Source organism: Leucoraja erinacea, chromosome 17, assembly GCF_028641065.1.
Source record: "Leucoraja erinacea ecotype New England chromosome 17, Leri_hhj_1, whole genome shotgun sequence".
Classification (NCBI taxonomy): domain Eukaryota; kingdom Metazoa; phylum Chordata; class Chondrichthyes; order Rajiformes; family Rajidae; genus Leucoraja; species Leucoraja erinaceus.
The window spans coordinates 6,470,929-6,494,902 of NC_073393.1; the positions used below are offsets into that span (position 1 = coordinate 6,470,929).

The 23,974-nt window shown below is 41.8% G+C and overlaps 1 protein-coding gene across 6 annotated transcripts in view; it reads left to right on the forward strand.

Annotated features, from left to right (window-relative positions):
- The window catches only part of chd9 (chromodomain helicase DNA binding protein 9), a 192,796-nt gene that overhangs the window by 38,580 nt on the left and 130,242 nt on the right, over positions 1 to 23,974 (forward strand). For all 6 annotated transcript variants that reach the window (XM_055648423.1, XM_055648425.1, XM_055648429.1 and 3 more), the window contains one exon: positions 10,073 to 11,787. In XM_055648423.1, the coding sequence (XP_055504398.1) occupies positions 10,246 to 11,787 (1,542 nt within the window). In that variant the 5' untranslated portion in view covers positions 10,073 to 10,245. The remainder of the gene's footprint in view (positions 1 to 10,072; positions 11,788 to 23,974) is intronic.

Here is a 23,974-nt window from a genome sequence, read left to right on the forward strand (position 1 = left end):
TTACAGCATTTTTAAATTGATATATTGTCCAACAATATATCCCACATAATATCGAGGTTAATTAAAAAAAGGAAAAAGGAGTGAAAGAGGTTTGAATGGAAAAATTTGTTAAAGTTTATCTTACATTTCCCCCCCCCCCTAGTCATGTTAAATGACCCATAATTCATGTTCAGAATAATTCCTGTTTAAAAGGGAAAATCTGATTCTTTCCATGTTTAAGGTCTCCGTATTTCTATCCATTGTGGGGGCCGTACTTCCAAAAAAATCCATTTGGGTCACACGAGCAATGGATGATGGTCAAATACATTTTTTCAAGTGAGCCATTTCTTCAGAATAAAAATCCAATCCATTTGATAAAATATTGGTGAGCAGTGAAGAATCCAATTAATATTAGCAATTCTCCATTTCCGTCATAACCATTCCACATTCTTCAAATTTCTTTAGTGAACATGGTTTTTCTCCCTTCTGTCATAGATAGGTCCTTCACACACACTTCCTCTCTCCCATAGTTCTGCTCAAGCTCCCCCTAGCCCCAGACGCAACAAGGCCAAAGTTCTCCTGGTCCTCGCCTTTCCTCTGCCAGCTTCCACATACAACACATCATCCTCCGACATTGCCGTCACCCCACTTGATCCCACCACTAATCAAATTTTCCCATCTCCAGAGACCGCTCCCTCCGCAACTCCTTGGTTTACACATCCCTTCCCACACAAACTACCCCCTCCCCAGGTACTTTCCCCTGCAACCACAGGAGATGTAACACTTGCCCACCTGTTCCCTCTCACCGATATCCACGTTCTTCAGGGGCAGTGAGTGTTTTTTCCAATGTCCTGAACAGATTATGTATTTGTAATTACCTTAGTTATAAAAAAATAGAACCTTTGGTTCATTACTGAAGTGTCAGCATTTAAGACGTACAGGTTTGTAGGTTAATTGGCTTGTGTATGTAAATTGTCCCTAGTGTAAATTGTCCCTACATCCCGACCTACCTGATCCCAGTGTACCTACGGCTGGCTTTACGAGCCTCTACAGACTCGCTACGGATTGCTACGGACATTCTCCGAGTTTGAATCAAGGGGAAAACTGAGATGAATTCGTGAGTAACTCGGGAAAGTGGGGCAGGGGCTGAAGGCAGCAGATGTCAGCCTGGCAAGAGGCATGCACACCCTGTGAAAGAACTATATAAAATGAAGCCTTAATCCACATTCTGGGATTAGAAATTAATTACCTTGTTTTAAACTGGAAATATGTTTCTATTTATGCCATGTAGTAATGCAAGTACTCCATTCACTGGCTATTTATCTATTTCTTTTTTAAGAATTACACAACTGACTGTTTTAATGACACCTTCAGCTTTCCCGACACGGCAGCAGAGAAGCCACTTACGTCAGCAGAGTGGAACTGACCCAATTCTGACGTGAAATGTTGGCTGTGGTTCTTGTGTGTGAATACAGGTCTGCTGTGGGGATAAGGGAGTCGGTATTAGTAGTGCAAATTCCAGGCTCTTGCTCAGGCGCCAGTCTCCCCGAATCCAAACTAAAACAGTGGTGGTATAAAAGTGACTTTGTGATCTCTACACCAGACGAAATTCAAAAGCTAATCTGAATCTGCAGACCCCCCACACAATGAAAACAAAGGCTTTTGGATTTGGCTGTGAACAAGCAGGCAATTTATTTGAAGTGTTTGTTACTTGTTCCACCTGAAATCTGTTCCATGAGTGAATCTGATCCGAAAAGGTGCAGTGGAGATCACTGCAAGTTCCAAGTATAGTGGATTGGAATTTGCTGGAGAAAAGCAACTCCAGTGTTCCTGTTTGTCATCTACATCAATGATTTGGATGAGAACATACAGGGCAAGATTAACAAGTTTGTTGATGATACAAAAGTTAGTGGCTTTGCAAACAGTGAAGATAGTTGTGAATGATTGCAGCAGAATCTGGATCAATTGGCCAGGTGGGTTGATGGAATTTAATACAGAGAAGTGTGAGGTGTTGCATGTTGGGACGTCGAACAAGGGCAGGACCTACACAGTAAATGGTAGGCCTCTGGGTAGTGCTGTAGAGCAGAGGGATCTAGGAGTACAGGTGCATGGTTCGATGAACGTCAAGTTGCAGGTAAATAAGGTGGTCAAAAAGGCTTTTGGCTCTGGTCTTCATCAGCCAGAGTATTGAGTATAGAAGTTGGGAGGTCATGTTGCAGTTGTATAAGACATTGAGACCGCATTTAGAATATTGTTCTGGGCACCATTTTATAGGAAAGATATTGTCAAGTTTGAAAGGGTTCAGAAAAGATTTACGAGGATGTTGCCAGGACTAGAGGGTGAGCTATAGGGAGAGGTTGAGTAGGCTGGGTCTCTATTCCATGGAGCATAGGAGGATGATGGGAGATCTATAAGTCTTACAACACAATACAATACAATTTATTTGTCGTTTGGACCCCGTTGAGGTCCAAACGAAATGTCGTTTCTGCAGTCATACATACAAAACGAAAAAGACCCAAGACACAACACAATTTACATAAACATCCTTCACAGCGCATCTTCTCCTCGCTGTGAAGGAAGGCAAAAAAATATATATCTCTCCCCTGCACTCCCCTCTCCCCCCATGTCAGAGTCAAAGACAGAGTCAAAGCCCCCAGCGGGCGATGTTAAATGTCCCGCAGCCATTAAAGCCACGCCGGGTGATGCAAGGCCAAAGCCCCGGCGGGTCTTGGTGTTGGAGCCCCGGCGGGCGCTCACAAAGTCCCGCGGCAATTCCAAGCCGTTTAACATAAATATACAGATTCATGAGAGGAATAGATCGGGTAGATGCACAGAGTCTTTAACCCAGTGTAGGAAAATCGAGGACCAGAGGACATGGGTTCAAGGTGAAGGGGAAAAGATTTAATAGGAATCCGAGGGGTAACCTTTTCACACAGAGGGTGGTAGGTGTATGGAACAAGCTGCCAGAGGAGGTAGTTGAGGCTGGTGGGACTAACCTATCTTTTAAGAAACAGTTGGACAGGTACATAGATAGGACGGGTTTGGAGGGTTATGAACCAAGCGCAGGCAAGTGGGACTAGGGTAGCTGGGACATTGTTGGGCGAGTTGTGCCGAGGGACCTGTTTCCACACTGTATCCTTCCAGATGAAATGCACGATGTGAAGAACTAAGATGAAGGTTGATTCAGATAAAGTAGGAGAGATTGAACGATATAAAGACAGAATTAAGAGATAGAAAAAATAGAAAGGGGAGGTAAAATTGTAATTTTAACATAAATTTCTGGCATGAATTTAATAAGCATCTAATGTGCAAATACAACATCCCTGTGGGAAAACACAGAAGAAATTTAGTCAAAGATGCAATTTTTGCAAACTGATGGTTAATATATCAGGATATTGCTTACTTGCACAAATTTATGGACAGTTTGCATGTTAATTCTTTTCAATTTGGTTAATTTTATTTAAGTTAATACAAGCCCCATTTTGATTGGAACGTTTCATTTTAAAGTGAATGGAAGAATTATTGATTGGAGAACCGAGCAGAGTTATTATTTGAATATAACTAGATTGGAACTCATGATTACATTGCATCATGATTTATTCTTTTGAATGAATTTTCCCTCTATTTAGTTTAAAAGCATCTTGCTTTTAACTGTTTATCGGAATTAACAAAAAAATTGAAGCAACCAAAGTTGGCAGTGCCTGTTATTCATGTGCACTGCTCATTGTATTGTTTGACCTAACGTTCCTTCTTTTGTCCAAATACTATTTATTTTCTGGGGAAAAAGGGAACTAAACTTAAAACAAGTAATTGAAAGCGTTGAACTAACACTGAATCTTATTGAAAAATAACTTTCCTTCCTCTTTCCCTCTTAATCCAAAGCCTGATAATTTTCATAGAAGTTTTTGGATACTAGCTAAGAAACGGGGTATTACCTCAAACAATGCTAGGAATCCTTGTGCAACTATGCTGCCGTTTACATGGAATCCAGTGGTGGAGCAAACTGACATACTTGGCTTTCAATTGATAACTCTGCCTTCTCCTTTTGACAGTGGATGCATAGACTGTCTTTAAGAGCATCAAAAGTTTACCTGGTGTCATAAGCCCACAGCATCAAGATAATTAACTTGGGTACACAAAAATGCTGGAGAAACTCAGCGGGTGCAGCAGCATCTATGGAGCAAAGGAAATAGGTGATGTTTCGGGCCGAAACCCTTCTGCCCGAAACGTCACCTATTTCCTTCGCTCCATAGATGCTGCTGCACCCGCTGAGTTTCTCCAGCATTTTTGTGTACCTTCGATTTTCCAGCATCTGCAGTTCCTTCTTGAACAAGATAATTAACTTTGCTTGTTCAGGTTATCGTGCTTTAGGTGCTCTTGTTTATCTGAACAGGTTTTTTTTACAAGTTTATCTGAAGGCTGGAATATTCGTATCAAGTGTTTGAAATCTTGAACATATTTCATCTGAAGTGTAGAAAGAAAACTGCTTTGTTTTTCCGATCATATGGTAATACCAGCTCCTATGGTCCCTAGGGTATGGAGAACAAGTAATGGAACATTAACTTATAGTTTAGGTTTATGCCTACCAAAGGGAGAAAGTAAACTTTAACATGCTTGTGGTCACTGGTGTGCCCTCTGACAATAACCTATACAATTTATTACCTGCAATAAAAACAAAGTGTCACTATAGTTGAGTTTGAAATACCTGCCAAACCTACTGAATGCAGTCATTTGTTCTCGGTCCATGATTATATTAATGGTTGTTCCAAATTGTATAATTTGGCTTCACCTCATGCAATGTGTCCAGAAATGATATCTCTCTACAGAATTTACCACATTGTTTACAATAGAACGGCAAACCAAATAAGCCTGAGGGAATTTAATTAGACGGCTGCACTTATAGAATTTGGTTAATGTTGGGCACTGTTATGCATCAGTTAAAGGTGGTTGAAATGAGCATCATCTGGTGACATTGAAGTGTATTTTAATTGATGGGATTTTGAACCTGATCTTCCAAGGAGATGTCTCATAGATCAAATGGGTATCCTTCAGCTCGGAGGGCCTGCCTCCGGCTGACAAAGTAACCTCTGTGCAACCAACAGAATGTTTTGTCTGCATTGCACGTAGTGCAGAAAATGTACAGAAATCATTATCCATGGCACTAGCTTCCCTACTTGTTGCATTTTTATTCTGGGCGTCCTTTCATGCAAAAAATCACAAACTTCAATGAATTCAGACTTCCTTAGACCCTGAATTAATTTGTCAAGTGCTCCTCATCTTGCCGTGACCTACTCAATCAGATTCTCTGGTGTTCCTGATTTGGACAGAATTATTCAGAATTCCTCTTGCTTAATGTCCGGTAAAGCTTGTTCTGAGTTACTTAGGCTCTGAGCAGAGGCGCATTTAACAAATATGGAGGATTTTCCATCATTTAAGACTATTCCTTATCTGCTAAAGGACATATCCACCACTGAAAATCTGACCAAGAGTCTTTCAGCTGAAATTTAACTGTTTCCTTGCCACAGATATTGCCTGAAGTGAGTTTCCATCATTTTTAGCTTTTATTCAGATTTCCAGCATTGGTTTGACATTGGCATTAATATTAAAAGTATTTGTTTATGTTCAGGTTATTTTAGTTTTCCATGTCTTATGTTAATTTGAACCTTGGTTGTTCCTAATTGAAGCTTCATTTAAAACAGCAGCTAATGATTTTGTTATCATTTGTTTTAAATAATTTTGGGAAGATTATTTTTATCCTTGTGGCAATTTATGTGTTTAGGTAATTGCCATTGTTTACTGTAAGCTGCTCTGACAAAGTAGATACCCTCCAATGCCCATGTTCATGGAGTTGTGTTATCATTTTATGGATGGGCAATTTCAGGAAAGCCTTCTTAGTTCTTGGTTTCTTGGTCCTCCAAAATATTCCAAATGGAATTTAAACTGGAGGTGGTGGAGGGAGGACTTTAGTCAGAAAGGGTTATTGGGAAGAAAGAGCTACTTTAAATTTAGTTGCATCTGGTTGGGTAACTATAATAGGGTGGAGATTATTCCATGCTTTAATTGTGCGGAGGAAGAACGAATTGCTGTCGTTGTAGCTGGGATCACAAATTGGATCGAATGCCCTCGTCTGCTCCTAATTGGTTTGGGTTTGATGTAGGTCTTGTAATCTATGGCGAGCTGACCATTTAACATTTTGTAAAAACAGGTCAAACGGTGAGCTTCACGCCTGTCTTGGAGAGGGTTCCACCCCAGAGAATTCAGAAGTTTGGTGACACTCGCTTCTCTCTCATAGGTGTTTGTAACAAATCGAGCTGCCTGTCTGAGTAAGGCTGAGAGTGATATTATCAATGCAGCCTACAGAAGTTTGAAAAAAGTGTTTTTCTGTGCGGATTGTTTATAAGATGATTTATCGATTTATCATGGCGAAAGGAGGCTTTTGATTTGTGCAAAGAAGCACAGGGTTATTAAATTCAACAGTGAGAATCCAACTGCTGAAAGATGGTGTGATTTTTTTTTAATATCAGGGAGGATTAAAGTTTAAGTTCAGATTCATCGGGTTGAAGGGCAAGGATCCCTTGACATATTTATTGACCCAGCATGCAATGTCTTTTAAATTGTATTTATTAGTAGAATAATAATAATAATAAATGTTATTTTTGGGCGCCTTTCAGAAATCTCAAGGACACCTTACAGAGATTAACAGGAATAGAAAACATATAATCAGAATAAAATAAATAATAAAGACATCACAGAAACACAAATTGGTTTGTTTTGGTTTCGTGAGTCATGGACATAATTTGTCTAAGCATGCTGCGAAGGGGAGGGGATGTGGAGAAGGGAGGAGGGAAGTGATCTTGGGTATTAATTTATATTGCTTCCCATTTTTAGCCAAGCCAAAAAAAAGCTGGTTATATTTCAGGCACTCGTCATAAATGGTTTGTGTTGGTTTTACTTTCATTTCTGCACCTCCCAGCATGGAATATGCTTTTAGTTCCCTTAACTATTACATCTCTCACACAAAGTAATTAAGACTGTCTCAACTGCTACTTATTTCCTGTGGTGCCCACACTGAAGGGGGATTTACATTGAATCAGTGGTCAGGCAAATAGATGATGAAGAGTGTTCTCGGAGCCCGAGAGTAGTACAGCACGGAAGCAGCCCTTCAACTCGCCTTATCCACACTGACTAAGATGTCCATATCTCTCTCAACTTTTCCAGCCCATGTACCTGTCCAAATGTCTTTTAAATGTTATTGTCCCTGTCTCAACCATTTTCTCTGGTAGGTTGCTCCGTATGTGCACTATCCTCTGTGTGAAGAAATTACACTTTGACTCCCTTTTAAATCTGTCCGTCCTCGCCCTAAACCAGTGCCCTCTAAATGTTTTTATTCACCATAACTGGGGAAAAGGACAGTGTGCATCCACCGTATCTAAGCTCCCCGTTATTTTATTGTTTTGCAGCTCTAGAAGGTCATCCCTCAGTCTTCTACACTCCAAAGAATAAAGTCCGAGCTGCTTGATCTCTCCCTGTAATTCAAATCCTTGAATCCTGGCATAGTTCTTGTAAATCTTCTTGGCACTCATTTCAGCTTAATGGCATCTTTCCTCTGGCAGGGTAACATAACCTGTACACAATGCTGCAAGGACAGCCTCACCACTACAATGTGTCCAGTCTCTTGTGCTCCATGTCTATCACTGATGAAGGCCAATGTGCTAAATGGTTTCTTCACCACCTTATTTCTGGGAAAAATTCTCAAAGCTACTGTCTTTCTGGAAAAAGCATGTTGCCTTGTTAGATTTAGTTTTAATGACGCAGCAAGGAAACGGGCCCTTTCACCCACAGAGTCCACTGACCATCGATGACCCATTCACACTTTCTGTTTTCCCACTTTTGCATCCACTCCCTGCAGATTAGGGGCAATTTTAAGAGGCCAATCAATCTATAAACTGGCATGATGTGATGAAACCGGACCACCCAGAAGAAACGCACATGATCACAGGGAGAACGTGTAAATTCCACGCATAACACTGTGGCAAGGTTTGAACCTGGGTCTCTGGCGCTGCTCGACCATCTGCCTGCTGTGCCACCCTTTTACAAGGCTACTTTTTTTCACTTTAGGTTTCAATCTTTGACGCTTGTAAATCTGCAGACATTTAAAGGATATGACTGTAAATTGGCAGCCATGGTTGGTACTTTTGGCAAATCTCCCCTCAAGTTTCTATTGACTTGATGTGTTATACTATGTGGCGTATGCAGCGCATAAAAACCAAGCAATAAAAATAAAGGTAAATACAGAAACATGGGAAAATCAAACGTGACAGGAGGAAGTGCTTGAAATACACCGTGTTTGAGTATTTGTAAAGAACCAAAGATTCATATTTATAGTCCTAGAGAGTCAGAGTGATACAGTGTGGAAACAGGCCCTTTGGCCCAACTCGCCCACACCGCCAACAATGTCCCAGCAACACTAGTCCACTTGCCTGCGCTTGGTCCATAACCCTCCAAACCTGTCCTATCCATGTGCTTGTCCAACTGTTTCTTAAACGATGGTTTAGTCCCGCCAGCCTCAACTACCTCAATGGCAGTTTGTTCCATTTACCCATCGGATTCCTATTAAATCTTTTCCCCTTCACCATGAACCTATGTCCTCTGGTCCTCGATTCCCCTACTCTGAGTAAAAGATTCTATGCATCTACCCGATCTATTCCGCTCATGATTTTGAATACTTCTATAAGATCTCCCCTCATCCTCCTAAGCTCCATGGAATAGAGACCAGCCTACTCAACCTCTCCCTATAGCTCACACCCTCTAGACCTGGCAACATCCTCGTAAATCTTTTCTGAACCCTTTCAAGCTTGACAATATCTTTCCTATAACATGGTGCCCAGAACTGAACACAATATTCTAAATGTGGTCTCACCAATGTCTTATACAACTGCAACATGACCTCCCAACTTCTATACTCAGTGCTCTGACTGCTGAAGGCGAAAGAGCCAAAAGCCTTTTTGACCACCTTCTCTACCTGCGACTCTACCTTTGATTGTAGAATTTTTAAGAGCTAGAGGTTTGTGCCCAGATTGTTCATCTCTCTTGCTTTACAGCTTGCAGTAGATCTGTTGTGCATGCTCAACCTTCTTTTCATTTACAAAAGAGATTTGTTTTAGGTTTATTTAGAGATACAGCACGGAAACAGACTCTTCGGGCCACCGAGTCCGCACCAACCAACGTTCACCCATAAACTAATTCTATCCTACACACTGTTTACAGAAGCCAATTATCCAAAAAACCTGCACATCTTTGGGCAATTTACAGAAGCCAATTATTCTGCAAATCTCCCACATCTTGGGAGGAAACCGTAGCAGAGAGAGAGAGAGAGAAAATGCATGCGTTCACAGGGTGATCGTACAAACTCTGCCATCAGCGCCCGTAGTAAGGATCGAATCCGGGTCTCTGGTGCTGTAACGCAGCAACTCCACCACTGTGCTGCCATTTATCTGGACAAGTTATATTTATTTTTATATTTTATTTGCATGGAACTATATGATCCATTTATTACTGCACATAAGTATTTGTGTTATCTCAATTCAGGTCAAGGAAATTGGGTTAATTCGCAAGGTTTCATTGCAGTGCTCAAATGCTATTTCCATGTGTGTCCTAGTTCAATGTTGTGTGCGCAACATATGATGGGTAACTAGTGGGATACTTGCATACTTGCAGGTCAACTGGTCCAATAGCATCTGTTGGAGGGACATATGAATTGATCTAAAAATATTAAATCTCTACTGTAATGTTGCCTAGCCAGCTGGGCATTTCCCCCATTTCCAATCGATTCATATATCAAGTATTTACGGTATTTTACATTTGGGGATAATCTTCTGCTGGTCTCGATTGATGCTTCTGTGGTGAAGGTGAGAATGTAATGTGTGTGCTGATGTAGGGACAGTTGTGGGTCATGATTGGTGTATTGAAGTACTTCAGTCATGTGGATGAAATGACAGCCTGTTTGGTTGATGCCAATGTGCTTGTGCAGTATAAAAAGAAAACAGCACGTTATCAAGTGCATTGTTTAATTTATGTTTTCTTTATTTTTAAGGTACTTTCTAGGTGCTACTTTACAGAGGTACCTTCATGACGTAAGTGGATAGAAAGTGACATGAAATGGATTAATTGTTGAATGGTTTAAATATCGCTACCCACTGCAGAACAGCTGAAGTGAGCACACTTGGAACAAAGTGTTGATTACTGCCGAGCAATAAATGCATCAAGATGACTGATCCCATCATGGATTTTTTGGATGATGCCAATTTGTTTGGTGGAGGATTAGAAGGCTTAGCAGACGATGGGTTTGCACAACAAGGACCCGTTTCATTGGTTGATGAGCTTAACTTGAGTGCAGATTTTGAACCTTTGCAAGTTGAGCCATTACATCATGTTCCAGAGACACAGACGCCAGAAAAACCCAATTTTGAACAGTTACAGACATTTGATTCAATAAAACTTCATCAATTGAACCAGCCGTTTAATTTGGTGGGCACTAGTAATGAGTCTAGTGTACTGTCTCCACATTCCCAATTTCATTGTTCACCTGATCATCAAAATCAGACAAATGGGCTGTTTCCTTCTGCCCATAATGAGAATAGTGCACAGTCGTTTGTCGATGGAAGTCCAATGTGGGGTCACCAAAGCCCCATTTCAAATCAGAATGGATCACCATTCCATTCCTTGCAAGGCCATTCGCAGTCTGTACAACAGATGACCCCCTTTTTAACGCACCATGACTTTGCTCTGCATCAGTCGAACCCCCAACAGCAGCAGCCTGCATCAGTGCAGCCTCAGCAGGCTATAAACCATTTCACTACAGGACAGAAAACTCTAAATCAAGGCAGTCAGTTCATGGGTGTCCATGGATCAGCTTCACCTCACATGAATCTCATTGGGCAACCAACTACAACTGTTAGTTCGTCCATTCAGCACCCTGTTACAGTGCAGCAGTTTAACCAACCAGCCACCACTGCGAATCCCTTGCACCCTATTAGATTCACCAGTAGTGCCAGTCACGGTGGTGTGCCTCAGAACGTCAGCTTTTCAAGTTCTTCGCGAGAAATGACCACGTGCTCTATCAACAATACAAACCAGTTTACCCCTCAGTATCCCTATCCTAACAACAACCTCGCTAATGGCAACAATCTGACATCTACCACAATACTTTCTACTCATCAGGCCGCCCAGGGCATGACTTGTTTCCCTGGGAGTGATGCATTCACGGTGCCAGCAGGGTCCAACCAGGAATCAGTACATCATATGCTTAGTCCCAACAGTTCTGCTAAGCAAAAGGTACTGCAGCCTATGCATTCTGTACACACTCAGGGAAATTTCAGTCCATCAAGTATACCCTCTGTTCCAACTGATGTGCCAATAACAACCAGCTCGGTGTCCAAGGTGAAAATTTCTATTGCATCGACCCAAGGGAAACCGGTTGGGATTTCATCTCTGCAGGGAAATCAATTTCCACAGCGCCAGACACATCCCTTGACCAGGATGGATACAGATGATGTGTTTCAAGATCAGCTGTTAACATCTTTTGGGAACTCTGGCCAAGGCCAGAGAGATTTAATCCCAGTTCCAAGACCAATGGTTTCCCAACAGGTGAAACATCATTCAAACATGCAACAGGAGATGGTTATCCAGCATCAGTTGCATCAAGAACCAGCAGCAGCCAGTTGCGTCCCTTCTCAACATTGGCAAGCATCGATTACTAACCAACATCTGCCGACAAAAGGATCTATGCAGTTGACCTTGCAACGGCAGGTTTGTACTTAAACTCTTTTCCATTTGCGTTATGTTTTTTTGATAAGAAGGTGCCAATTATAGTAGGGATTGTAATATCAAGTCCTATAAGCTCAACTGAGACTCTACTTTCAGCTGCCATTGTGATTGTACTGCAGCTAAATTTCTAATGCAATTGTTCAGAAAATTTAAAGTGTTGCTGGAGTGGGTTTAATCCTATTGCATTACCTTAAGGCCCCAATTGGGTTGTGCTTGTTTATGTTCAACATTTTTTGCTCCCAAAGTTGCTGCAAGTGTGAGATAATTGACTATGCGACAAAGGCATCAGGCACTTTGGGGAGCAGAGGGACAATGCATCATTTTAACCATTGTGATTAATGGGTTGAGAAATAGACGCAGGATGTTAGAGGACAGTGAAATAGAATGGATGAATTCTGTGGCAAATTGGATACAGGAGAATTGCAAGATGGGGAAATTATTGAATTAAGTGTGGGAAAACGACAGAAGAAAATCATTCAGCTTTTAAAGCTTGCAACAAAATTGAAAATCTGAAGGAGTAGGTGTGTACAGTTTTTGCTTTCTGGGCGAGAACCTATTTGGCACACATTAACAATTATCACCTTGTTAAAAGGGTACTTGTACTATAAATAGACTTAACTTTCCACGGCGTGTTTAATGAGAAATTAATGTACAAATGCAGCAGCAACAAGAAGGTGAAGGGCGAGGTGAGGCTTAGGCAAAGCCAACAGTGGACGTGTGCACATTGGCTAGCAATTTGATGTTATCTACACTTTTGGATTACCTTGATTTACTATTTATGCTGTTCGATTTGCATATTAGTGCTTAAGTATGATCAGATTTGAGGGCGTTGAAATGTAAAATAACAATTGGGAAGTTTAATGGTTCTTTTGTATAAATTGTGCATTTCATGTCTTGGGTGCCGGACTAAATAAGGATTCGTGTACTACTGTTGTGACATTGTTAATGTTAAATTTGAAGAAATGTTTAGTTTCCTGTGGATTTATTATGGAGAACAATTTAATTGAGTTATTGAATACCTGAAATGACTTTTCTTTAAAGCCATTAGTCTGGAAGAGTAGGAATACTTATTTCCTTAAATTGTGCGGATAACGGTGGTTACTTTGGAATTGATTGTGATTGTGGCTGATACTGTCAAGAAATGTTTTGCCTTTACTATATATTATTATTCCACTGAAATTGTGGAATAAACTTCTACAAAATATGGCCTAATTGCAGGCAAGATGGACAAAATTGTAAACTAAAACGGTTGCTTTCTGTTGTGGTAACTGATTTCTTGCTTGGCTGACTGGAAGAGTACTGGAAGCAAGTCCTTCCAAAATGATGGGTGCACTAATCCAGCGATTGCAGAAGATGATAATGTGAGCTTCACTATTTCCACAGTTTATGTAGGACACCATGCTTTGGTATAGTGCAAAACAGTTCGGGTACAAGTTTAGATTTTTTAATTTGAACTAATTAACCTGATAGCTCTGGGTTAGATCTCAAATTATTTTATTCCCCCATAAAGCTTTTTCACTCATGGCATACGGATGATAATAGATAATAGGGGCAGGAGTAGGCCATTCGGCTCTTCGAGCCAGCACTGCCATTCACTGTGATCATGGCTGATCGTCCACAATCAGTACTCCGTTCCTGCCTCCTCCCCATATCTCTCGACTCCGCTATCTTTAAGAGCTCTATCTAACTCTCTCTTGAAAGCATCCAGAGAATCGGCCTACACTGCCCTCTGAGGCAGAGAATTCCACAGATTCACAACTCTCTGAGTGAAAAGGGTTTTTCCTCATCTACGTTCTAAATGGCCTACCCCTTATTCTTAAACTGTAGACCCTGGTTCTGGACTCCGCCAACATCGGGAACATGTTTCCTGCCTCCCCCGTGTCCAATCCCTTAATAATCTTCTATGTTTCAATAAGATTCCCTTTCATCCTAAATTCCAGTGTATACAAGCCCAGTCTTTCAACATATGACAGTCCCACCATCCCGGGAATTAACCTTGTGAACCTATGCTGCACTTCCTCAAATTTGGAGACCAAACCTGCACACAATACTCCAGATGTGGTCTCACCAGGGCCCTGTACAACTGCAGAAGGACTTCTTTGCTCCTATACTCAACTCCTCTTCTTATGAAGGCCAACATGCCATTAGCTTTCTTCACTGTCTGCTGTACCTGCATGCTTACTTTCAGTGACTGATGCTGACAGTTGGTGTTTAACGTTCGTCCCATTAAGAGTCAATCACTTTAATCTGGGATTGCGTTTAGTCCAAAATAGATAAGGAGGATATGTATAAGAAGGAACTGCAGAAGCTGGTTTAAACCGAAGATAGACACAAAAAGCTGGAGTCATTCAGCAGGGCAGGCAGCATCTCTGGGGAGAAAGAATGGGTGACGTTTCGGGTCGAGACCCTTCTTAGGATAGATTTCCTTCTCTGAGACATCAGTGAACCAGATGTTTTTCATGATAATCCAGTGGTTTTGTGGTCACCATCACTGAGACCAGCATTTGTTTTCCTATTCCAGATTTATTTAGTTAGTTTAATGACTCGAGCTGTCATGGTGGGAATCAAACTTGCTTATCCACATCAATGGTTTGGAACTCTGATTGCTAATCCAGTAATATCCAGTATACATTTGCAATTTAGCATTGTAATAAAATGTACTGCAGATGCTGGTTTATACGAAAGATGGACCAAATGCTGGAGTAACTCAGCGAGTCAGGTAGCATCTCTGGAGAAAATTGATAGGTGACGTTTTAGGTCGGGACCCATTTTCAGACTGATTGCAGGGGAGAGGAACTGGAAGCAAGGAAAGACCACGACAAATCAGGGCCGGCTATAGATGGCGTCAGGCAGGGTGGTTCCGATAGACTGATGGTTGATTAGCAATGGTGTAGTCCCATGAGGGATACACCGTTGTGAACTGCGGAATTGGTTAACTGTCTTTTAATGGAGGAAGGGGGAGAGGGGAGTGCTTATATAAGTTAACAAAAATTAGTGAATTCAACATTCATACCGCTGGGGTTTAATTTACCCAAATGAAATAGAGGTGTTGTTCCTCCAATTTGCTTGTGGTCTCACTCTGGCAAGGAAGAGGCCTTGGACAGAAAGGTCAGTGTGGGAATGGAAAGGGAAGTTAAAATAGTTAGCAACTGGGAGATGCTGCGTATGTTTTTAGTAAAACGCTTGCCAAGTCTATGATTGGTCTCGCCAATGTACAGGACGCCACGCCGGATGCAGTAGACTAGTTTAGAGGAGGTGCATGTGAACCTCTGTCTCACTTGACGGACTGTCGGGGTCCCTAGATAGTGTCGAGGTAGGAGGTATAACGGCAGGTGTTTTGCTTCTCCTGCGGTAGCGGGGAAAGTAACGCAACATTGCAAGTTGGCACCACTAGTATTATTTAATCTATCAATAAATGTGAATAGACCAAAGATTATTCTCATTATGAACACTGAAATGTTCATTTAATTAAATTTGAAACTTTATCTTTGCAGAGAAAGAAATTCCATCCACTCTGTCAATGGTGTGTTTTCATTTTAATCTTGGGAAGATCTATCTCTCTTGTCTGTGTTATTTTTTTCTAGTTTCCTCTCCGGCTATGTCTCTGACCAAAAATAGTTTTCTTGGTGCATGCTTATTGAGCAAAATTAAAATAACTCTACTCTTTGGTCTTTTGCAAACATTTTTTACTCTTTTGCCGTGTGCAATATTCAGGTTGCTGTCATCCAGTTCAAGAACAAATTATGCAGATAATAAACAGAAGCAACATTATCAATTTCGAAATTCCATACTTTGTTGATTTTTGTAGTGTGCTGAAAAAATGCATTGATTTTAAAGAAAGTGTCTTCAGGAAAAGGGAGAGCTGCAGCTGCTCAGTGATATTTGTAATGAGAACCTTTATAGGATGCTTCTGGAATAGTGTTACAGCATCAAATATAAATTCCTTTTGACTTGGTCAAAGGTAGTCGAAGTGTTAAAGTGCACACATCCAAATGTGCGCAATCATGATTGTGAGATTACTTTTAACGATGATATTCCGACTCAGAAACTTCCCAATTAAACAGAAATGATTGCAATGCTTGATAAGAACGAAGCTAGCTCATCTCTATTTGATTGACTCAATATTATAGAGGTTATGTATCTTGGTAGCCAAAGGGGAGGGAAACATGACTGAATTCTGTTTGCAAATCAGTGGAGCGCTGCCTTTTGGAAGATGGATGTCATCAGGTTAGGCTCTGCTTTGATTTACAGATTGCCAAGAAAGAGTCCAGCAGGGAATCAATGGGAGGTAATTAATGATGACATATAAATGAACAAACCTATTGAATAGGAGTTACCTTTTTGAATTTTACTCCCAATATGACCTTGTTGATGTTAAGATATCTATTGTAATTGTCAAAATCCATGACAAGATGACTCTTGGCACATCAACACTACGTGGAACTGCAGTTTTACTAGTACAATATCATTTGGCTCCGGTTAAGACTTGTTTGCCAAGATGCCCCAATTTCCCCTTACACATTGGCCAGAGTTCCTCATCAAATAAGTCATGCATTTATTCAGACACGTACCTTTTGAATGGAACACAGTTGAACACTGGTAAATGCATAACCTGTTAGACTTTATGCAACAACATTTTCCATTAGAACATTTTATTTTCAATGAAAGAATTTTAACAAAAGATGTCATGCAAATGAAACTTTTGGCTGTGGTTCAATCTTTTTGTCAAGCTTGTTCTTCTGCCAGTAGAGTTCTGGCAGTAAATTACCAGGTTTTAGTGGCAGAGTAGAGATAAGTACTTGGGTCACACTCCTGTGTGACCTGTTCGTAAGAGATTTTTTGCTGCTGTGCTGGGTGAAATTTGCATCTAAATTAGCTACGTTTGGAATTAAAGAAACGGATGAGTACATTCATAAAGTATAATATGGATGAGTACATTCATAAAGTATATAATAAAATAAAAAAGATATGGCTCTTCCATGTCACCTAATTCTGGTTTTCCTTCACTATTCTCCTCACAACTGGGGACCAACCATTACTATTGTTGTTTCTCCTTCAGTGGAACCCAGCATATACCACCTGTTTTCTGCATGAATGCAGTATATGAGTACTCTAAATCTTTTAAGAAATTAGAGTGATAAGTTGCACTAGTCAACTTATGGAGGGCAGGAGCAAAGCAAAATCATTTAATGCCACTCAAGTCAGAATCATACAGCATAGAAACAGGCCCTTCGGCCCACGTTGCCCACACCAGCCAACATGTTCCAGCTACACTCGTCCCACCTGCCTGCGTTTGGCCAATATCCCTCCAAATCTGTCCTATCCATGTACCTGTCTAATTGTTTCTTTAATATTGGGCTAGTCCCAGCCTCAACCACCTCCTCTGGTAGCTCATTCCATACACCCCTCTACCTATGCCAACCCATTTCAAATTGTAGCAAAATAAATCATATGGGCTGATAATAAATGAATTGTAAATGCTTTTAAAGCTGTTTCAGCTTGGTTCCCTTGCTTCATGTTGACAACATTGCTGTCTGATTCAGGTTCATACGTCAACATTTTATGTAAATTGCGCTGTGAAACTTATCTAGGTACATCTGCCGAGGAAGCTCATGATATTCTCAACTCGGAGTGATACAGTTTAAAGTTAAACATTACAGTCGTAGTTAGAATCAGTAGCTTCAGAAAGAATAAATCCGGTTTTTAAAAATACATAAATTGTTCGAGCATGATTTAACTCGTGTCAACAGGTTTTGTGAAGCTTGTCCCACTGTACTAGATAATTCAAGAGTTCTCCTGAGTTTTCCTCTGATTCAAACTCGTAGAATGTCCGTAGCGGGTCCGTAGACGTTCGTGGATGTCTCGTGGCGGCTCGTAATGCTAAGCACTCGGGAAACCTGGTAACTCGTGAAGTTTTTTCAACACTGTGAAAAATGTCCACGGGTAAAAAAAATACTCGTGATGAAAAAAATTGTTACTTTTTACTCTTAGTTTCTTCGTGGGCAGACCGTAGTAGACTCATAGATAATTCGTCATCAACGAAGGAAAAAACGTAAGAATTCCGCCCAATGCGCTTTTAAAATTGGATGAAAAATGACACTGTTCACTCATTTAAAAATCACTTGACTTTAGTCTTTCAGACCTACAGATATTGAGGAGAAGGGGGTTGTTTTCTGTCCAGTTGCCATGAGTACAACGGAACAGATGCCTTAATCAGCTAATGTCAGCACCGATAAAAACTACTCACCTGGGAGTCATGATTTGTGTGTGTGTGTGTGTGTGTATATGTGTGTGTGTGTGTGTGTATATGTGTGTGTGTGTATGTGTATATATGTGTTTGTGTCTGTATATATGTGTGTGTGTATATTTGTGTATGAGTCCGTGTTCGAATGTGTGTGTGTGTGTGTAGTAAAGTGATGGGGGTGTGGGGTTGGAGCTATGGTGGAAGGGTTTGTGAGGTGAGAAGAAAAGCAAAGTCCACAGATTGAAATGTTTCCAGAAAAACCACATCTCTGGTGTATTTTTTGCGCTCAGGGCAGCACACTGCGGTACAATGCTCCTGGGTCTGGCCTTTTGCTCAGTCTTGTTTCGCCCGAGGCGGAACGGGAGATATGGAAACAGCTCATAAAACTGGGTGATTCCACAACCAAAAGCCGTCTCCTTTGTTTGTCAAGAAGAAGAAACGGGGCATCTGATGCATGCCACCTCTTGACACGAAGGGCGGCCCCGTCCGTCCGTCCGTCGTTGAGAATTTGTGAAACAAAGTACTTTTCCTCACACTCCAGATATATTCCCAGTGTAAAGCACAACATTGCAAAGTTGACCTGTCACAGTCAGAATTTAAAGCAAGCACACGTGGTGCTGGTGTGGAAAGGTGTCATATGTCTCTCACTCTCACTCTCTCTGATGCTCTTTTTCTCTCTCTCTCTTTCTCTCTCTTTTTCTCTTTTTTTACTCTTTTTTTACTCTTTTTTCTCTCTCTCTCTCTGTCTCTCTGTCTCTCTGTCTCTCTGTCTCTCTCTCTCTCTGTCTCTCTGTCTCTCTCTCTCTGTCTCTCTCTCTCTCTCTCTCTCTGTCTCTCTCTGTCTGTCTCTCTGTCTCTCTCTCTCTCTCTCTCTCTCTCTCTCTCTCTCTCTCTCTCTCTCTCTCTCTCTCTCTCTCTCTCTCTCTCTCTCTCTCTGTCTCTCTCTGTCTGTCTGTCTGTCTGTCTCTCTCTCTCTCTCTGTCTCTCTCTCTCTCTCTCTCTCTCTCTCTCTCTCTCTCTCTGTCTCTCTCTCTCTCTCTCTGTCTGTCTCTCTCTCTCTCTCTCTCTCTGTCTGTCTGTCTGTCTGTCTGTCTCTCTCTCTCTGTCTCTCTCTCTCTCGGTCTGTCTCTCTCTCTCTCCTCCCCGTGGGGTTTAAACCGAAGATAGACATTAAAAATAAAGCTGGAGTAACTCAGTGGGTCGGGCTGGATCTCTGTATTATAGTTTCCCTCTCCCCTGACTGTCTGAAGAAGGGTCTCGACCAGACACGTCACCTATTCCTTCTGTCCAAAGGTGCTGCCTGACTCACCCGCTGAGTAACTCCAGCTTTCTTTCTCTCTGTGTTCCTACTGTGGAATCTAAAACATTTCTCCCCTAGTCCCCGGCGGTGTGTGGTTTACAAGTGTGAATGTAACCTGGCTGGGGGCGGCAGCGAGCCACGCAAGCATGGAACGAATTGTTGATTTGGAAAGGCATGTTGCGCTCTCTCTATCCCCGCTGCGATCGTCTCTCTCTCAAAGGGGTGGATCCCCGCTGTGGACTCGTAGTTGGTTCAAGAGTCTCGGGAGAGGAACGTAGGGGCCAACGTAGACATACTCTTAGGAGTTCGTGAACATACTCGTGGAAGGTCGTAGGAGTTTTTTAAACTCGGGAGAGTTCTTGGGTAAACTCGCAGGCGGCGCGACTCTGGTCAGCAGCGGCCTCTGCGCCTGTCCCCTGTGTTTTTATGTAGTTTTTGTTAAGTGGGGGGATGGGGGTGGGGTGGGGGTGGGGGGGGGGAAACTTTTGAATCTCTCCCTGCATGTGATCAATCGTTGGGGCCGCAACGAGCAGCTCGAAGCCGGGTACTCTGGTACTCACCGTTGCCGTCGCGGAGCTGTTCGAGACCGGAGAGTACCTGCTGCTGCCGCTGCTGCTGCTGCTGCTGCTGCTGCTGCTGAGTCGGAGGCTGCTACTGCGGGTCTGCGGACGGCGGGCACCGGGAGCCCGCGGATCCCTGGAGGGGAGACCGCTTTTTCGGGGCTCCTGCAAGAATTCTCCCGCCCTGTTGAAGAGCTCCTGGATGAGGTCTGGAATGGCCGCGGGACTTTGCGAGCGAATACGGTGTGCGACATACTGGCTTTAGGAGTTCGCTTTGACTTTGACTCTGACATACTCGTGGAAGCTATGTCGTAGGAGTTTTTGGGGTTATGTACTCTGCAGAAACGGCATTTCGACCTCCAGGGGTCCAAATGACAATTAAATTGACTCTTGACTCTCTTGACTCTCGACTCTTGACTCTCTTGCATTGTGGGACAGGGCCTTAAGTTGGTTTTGAAAGAGTGCGTCTTGTGAAACCAGTTACCAGTTGCCCGAAATGTTTGCTTAATCATGTGTGTCATGAGGTGAGACTATCCTTTTGTCCCTTTGGCTAAGAGAGGGTTTGTTTAGTTTGCATTAAAGATCTGGTTTTGATTGGTGTAATTCTGTTTTAAGCAATTAATGTGGTTTGGATTATCGAGAATTATTCACCCACTTTTTGGAGAAGTACTGGATCTTGAAGTTTTATACAATTTTTATGCCTAAAGAAAAAATTCAAAGTTTGATTTGTGGGTCTTAAAAACTGTTTTATATTTTCTCAGTGTTATTGTTGGTCTTTCTCTCAACCCCACCCACTATTGGTTGCTTTGTAATATGTTGTCTAGATTCCAAGATCTGGAAATTATTCCCTGAATCTCCCCTCTACTCTACTTCCTGTTGTAATGTTTTCTTTTAACACTCTTGTATCAACGTTTCCCTAAATGCTGACATGGGAATTTCTAATGGAAAGCATTGGGTAAAGCTGTTTTGTTCTAATTATATTCCTGGCATGGAGGCCTCTGGTCTGTAGGATGGTGAAACCTGTTCTCAAACCAATGTTATTTTACTGCTTTCCAACTAACCAGCCATTTACTATTTAGCTATACATCATGGAAGCTGTATATAAAAAGGAAATGGGTATGCAAAAATGCAAACCAATAAATGGTTTGTGTTTACTGCATCAATATGACTGCCCTCTAATCCCAATTCATCTGCAGACAGCATGTAGAAATTACTTCCCAATTTGGTCGTTAATAGTGCCTGCCAGTATACACCTGGGGCACAAATCTTTCTCTGTTAATCAAATTAAATTAATTGGGGAACTGACCTGAATAATGGATGATGATTCTGATGTATATCTTGACACTAGACACAAAATGCTCGATTAACTCAGCGGGACAGGCAGCATCTCTGGAGAGAAGAAATGGGTGATGGGTCGAGACTTCTTCAGACTGATGTCAGGGGATAGGGCGGTACAGAGATAAAATGCAGAGACAGTAAGACTGGTGGGAGAACTGGGAAGGGGGAGGGGATAGTGAGAGAGGGAAAGCAAGGGCTATCTGAAGTTAGAGAAGTCAATGTTCATACCACTGGGTATATTTTGACTGCAGACATGTATTAAGGTGCATACCAAGTGTCTGTGGTCTTCCTTATCCAGCACCTTCGTACTACTGGGCTCTGTTAAGCTGAAATGAAAGTTGATGTTCATTGACTATGCCATGTAGGAAGAAATTGTGTGCAGAAAACTTCCACTTCAAAGCATGCAATGTCTGGTTCTTTATGGATAGCCCCAAAAGGAGATGTAATCATTACATGGCAGCACAGAACTCCACAGGGGATCCTTCTTCCCTGTGGCTATCAAACTGTACAACACCTCTCCCTTCTGTCGTTGGGTAGATTGACTGTCGGCAGACCAATCTCCCTCATGGGGTGAATAAAATGATATCGTTTTGTATCGTATCGTACTCCATTATCCCCACCACCCCACCAATCAGCTTGCAATGGAACTGGAATGGACGTACACATCGTCCTCCATCACAAAAGACAGCTGGAGGTGGGGGTGTAATAGTACCACTATTGTTCAGTGTTGGGGGGGAGCAGTTGGTCTCAGTCTACCCCTTGACAGAAGGGGGGAGGAGTTGTAAAGTTTGACAGCCACAGGGAAGAAGGATCTCCTGTGGCGTTCTGTCCTGCAATGAATAATTAATTTGTTAACATACAAGATAATATGGTGACCGTCATACATTAGAGTATATGTGCATAAGGAGAAATTTTGTATGGATTTAACTAATGTAATCTTCTGACATGCCAATACAAGTTTTCATTAGGAAGTATCTCTGGACTGTCCAATTCACTGTGCAAAGCATCGGGGGTTGGTTGTAATACTTCTTTAAAAACGAGCTTGTCGCAAAGTAAAAATTCAATAATTAATCCGTTATTGATGCGTGCAACCTGCCAATGGTCCTTCCAATAGGATCCTGGGGGAACGCTTCAGATTTCTTTTTAGTTCAGTAGCAAGCTTGCTGGAATTAATTTAAGGGATCTAGAAAAAAAGAACATAGTTCTGTAAAAGCTATGGGTGTTCAATCCTCTGGTAATTATCAAACCAAAAATCCTCAAGGAATATTTTGATTAATATTCATATTATTTTGAAATTGGTTACACTTGTACAGGTTGTACTCCAAGCTCTCTGTGGTTTAGATTGTTTGTGGGGAAAGTAGAACAAAATGTATTCTTTACATCTTAGGAAAAATGCCTTTCCAAAATCTGAATGCCAGAATCTTTTTGTATGTTCAGCGTTGGTGTGGAAGATCGATCTTTACAGAAATCTGTCGAGCGACTCTTTTCAAATCCCTTCTCCTTGGAGGAAGCAATTTACTCTATTGTTTTTCTCCCTTAATTCACATAAAGTACCTTAATCACAAGTATCTATGTTCGGGTATGAGGGGATAAAAGGCTGTCTGCTGCGATGGTAGACACAAAAAGCTGGAGTAACTCAGCGGTACAGGCAGTATCTCTGAAGAGAAGGAATGGGTGACGTTTCGGGTTGAGACCCTTCACCAGCAGGCCCTCGCTATAAAAAATTCGACACCGTCTGCTGCGATGTTCAGCTTATGGAGGCAAATCCGGCAAGCACCTTGAAAATTTTTGTATCGACTCATTGTCATCTTTTCCACAGCCAACAATGGGCCATTGTGGGCTCCACCTTTCCTTGATCATTGTTGCTGGCTTTGAATTGTTCTTTTCATACCTTTTTATTCATTTGTTCTTTGTACCTTTTCATACCTCTCCCCTGACTCTGAAATGTCACCTATTCCTTTTCTCTAGAAATGCTGCTAGACCTGCTGCATTACTCCAGCGTTTTGTGTCTATCTTTGGTGTAAACCAGCATCTGCAGTTCCTTCCTGCACTTAGATGAATGTTGTCTGGGCCTTGAGACGTCCACTCAGGCTATTGTGGATATGGTTCATTTCCTGCCTATTCCCTGTTTGTTACACTTTCCCAATCCATTTACTTCCACCACCACCTGGAACTTCAGGTTAACGTCTTGACGCACGTGTTTTGCTACTTTAGCGCCCTTCCCACTCCCCATAAAAAAACTTGTCAACGACAGCCAGGTTCAGTGATGTATTCATTTATGTCACTGAATATTAATTAATCTTGACATTAGCAAATATGTACTTTTTGTTTCTGAGTTGGGGGTTGGGGTTGGGTGTGGTGGTTTTGTCATGGCTTCTAGAGCACAAAGAAAAGGCTTGGTAAAGTAAGAAACATCATTATGTATTTTGGACTGATATGCACATGAAAGCCTGTAGAGCAGCTTTGTGTTTTTTCAAACTGCTTCCCCACCTGACAGATGGTAAACTTAAACCAACTGTGACGTGAGCCTTTTAGCTTTGGTTCAGCTTTTGGCTGGTAATGATATATGACCTCGGTAAAACAGTGACACAAACAGCTGGCCCTAGAGTGTGTACAGCTTCATACTGTGGTTAGCTACACGCTTAGTGCAAAAGCTGTGTAGCTGACCAGATCCCTGTTACATTTAGAAACCTGTAACAGGGGGAGAGAGATTCTTAATTTTCCTAT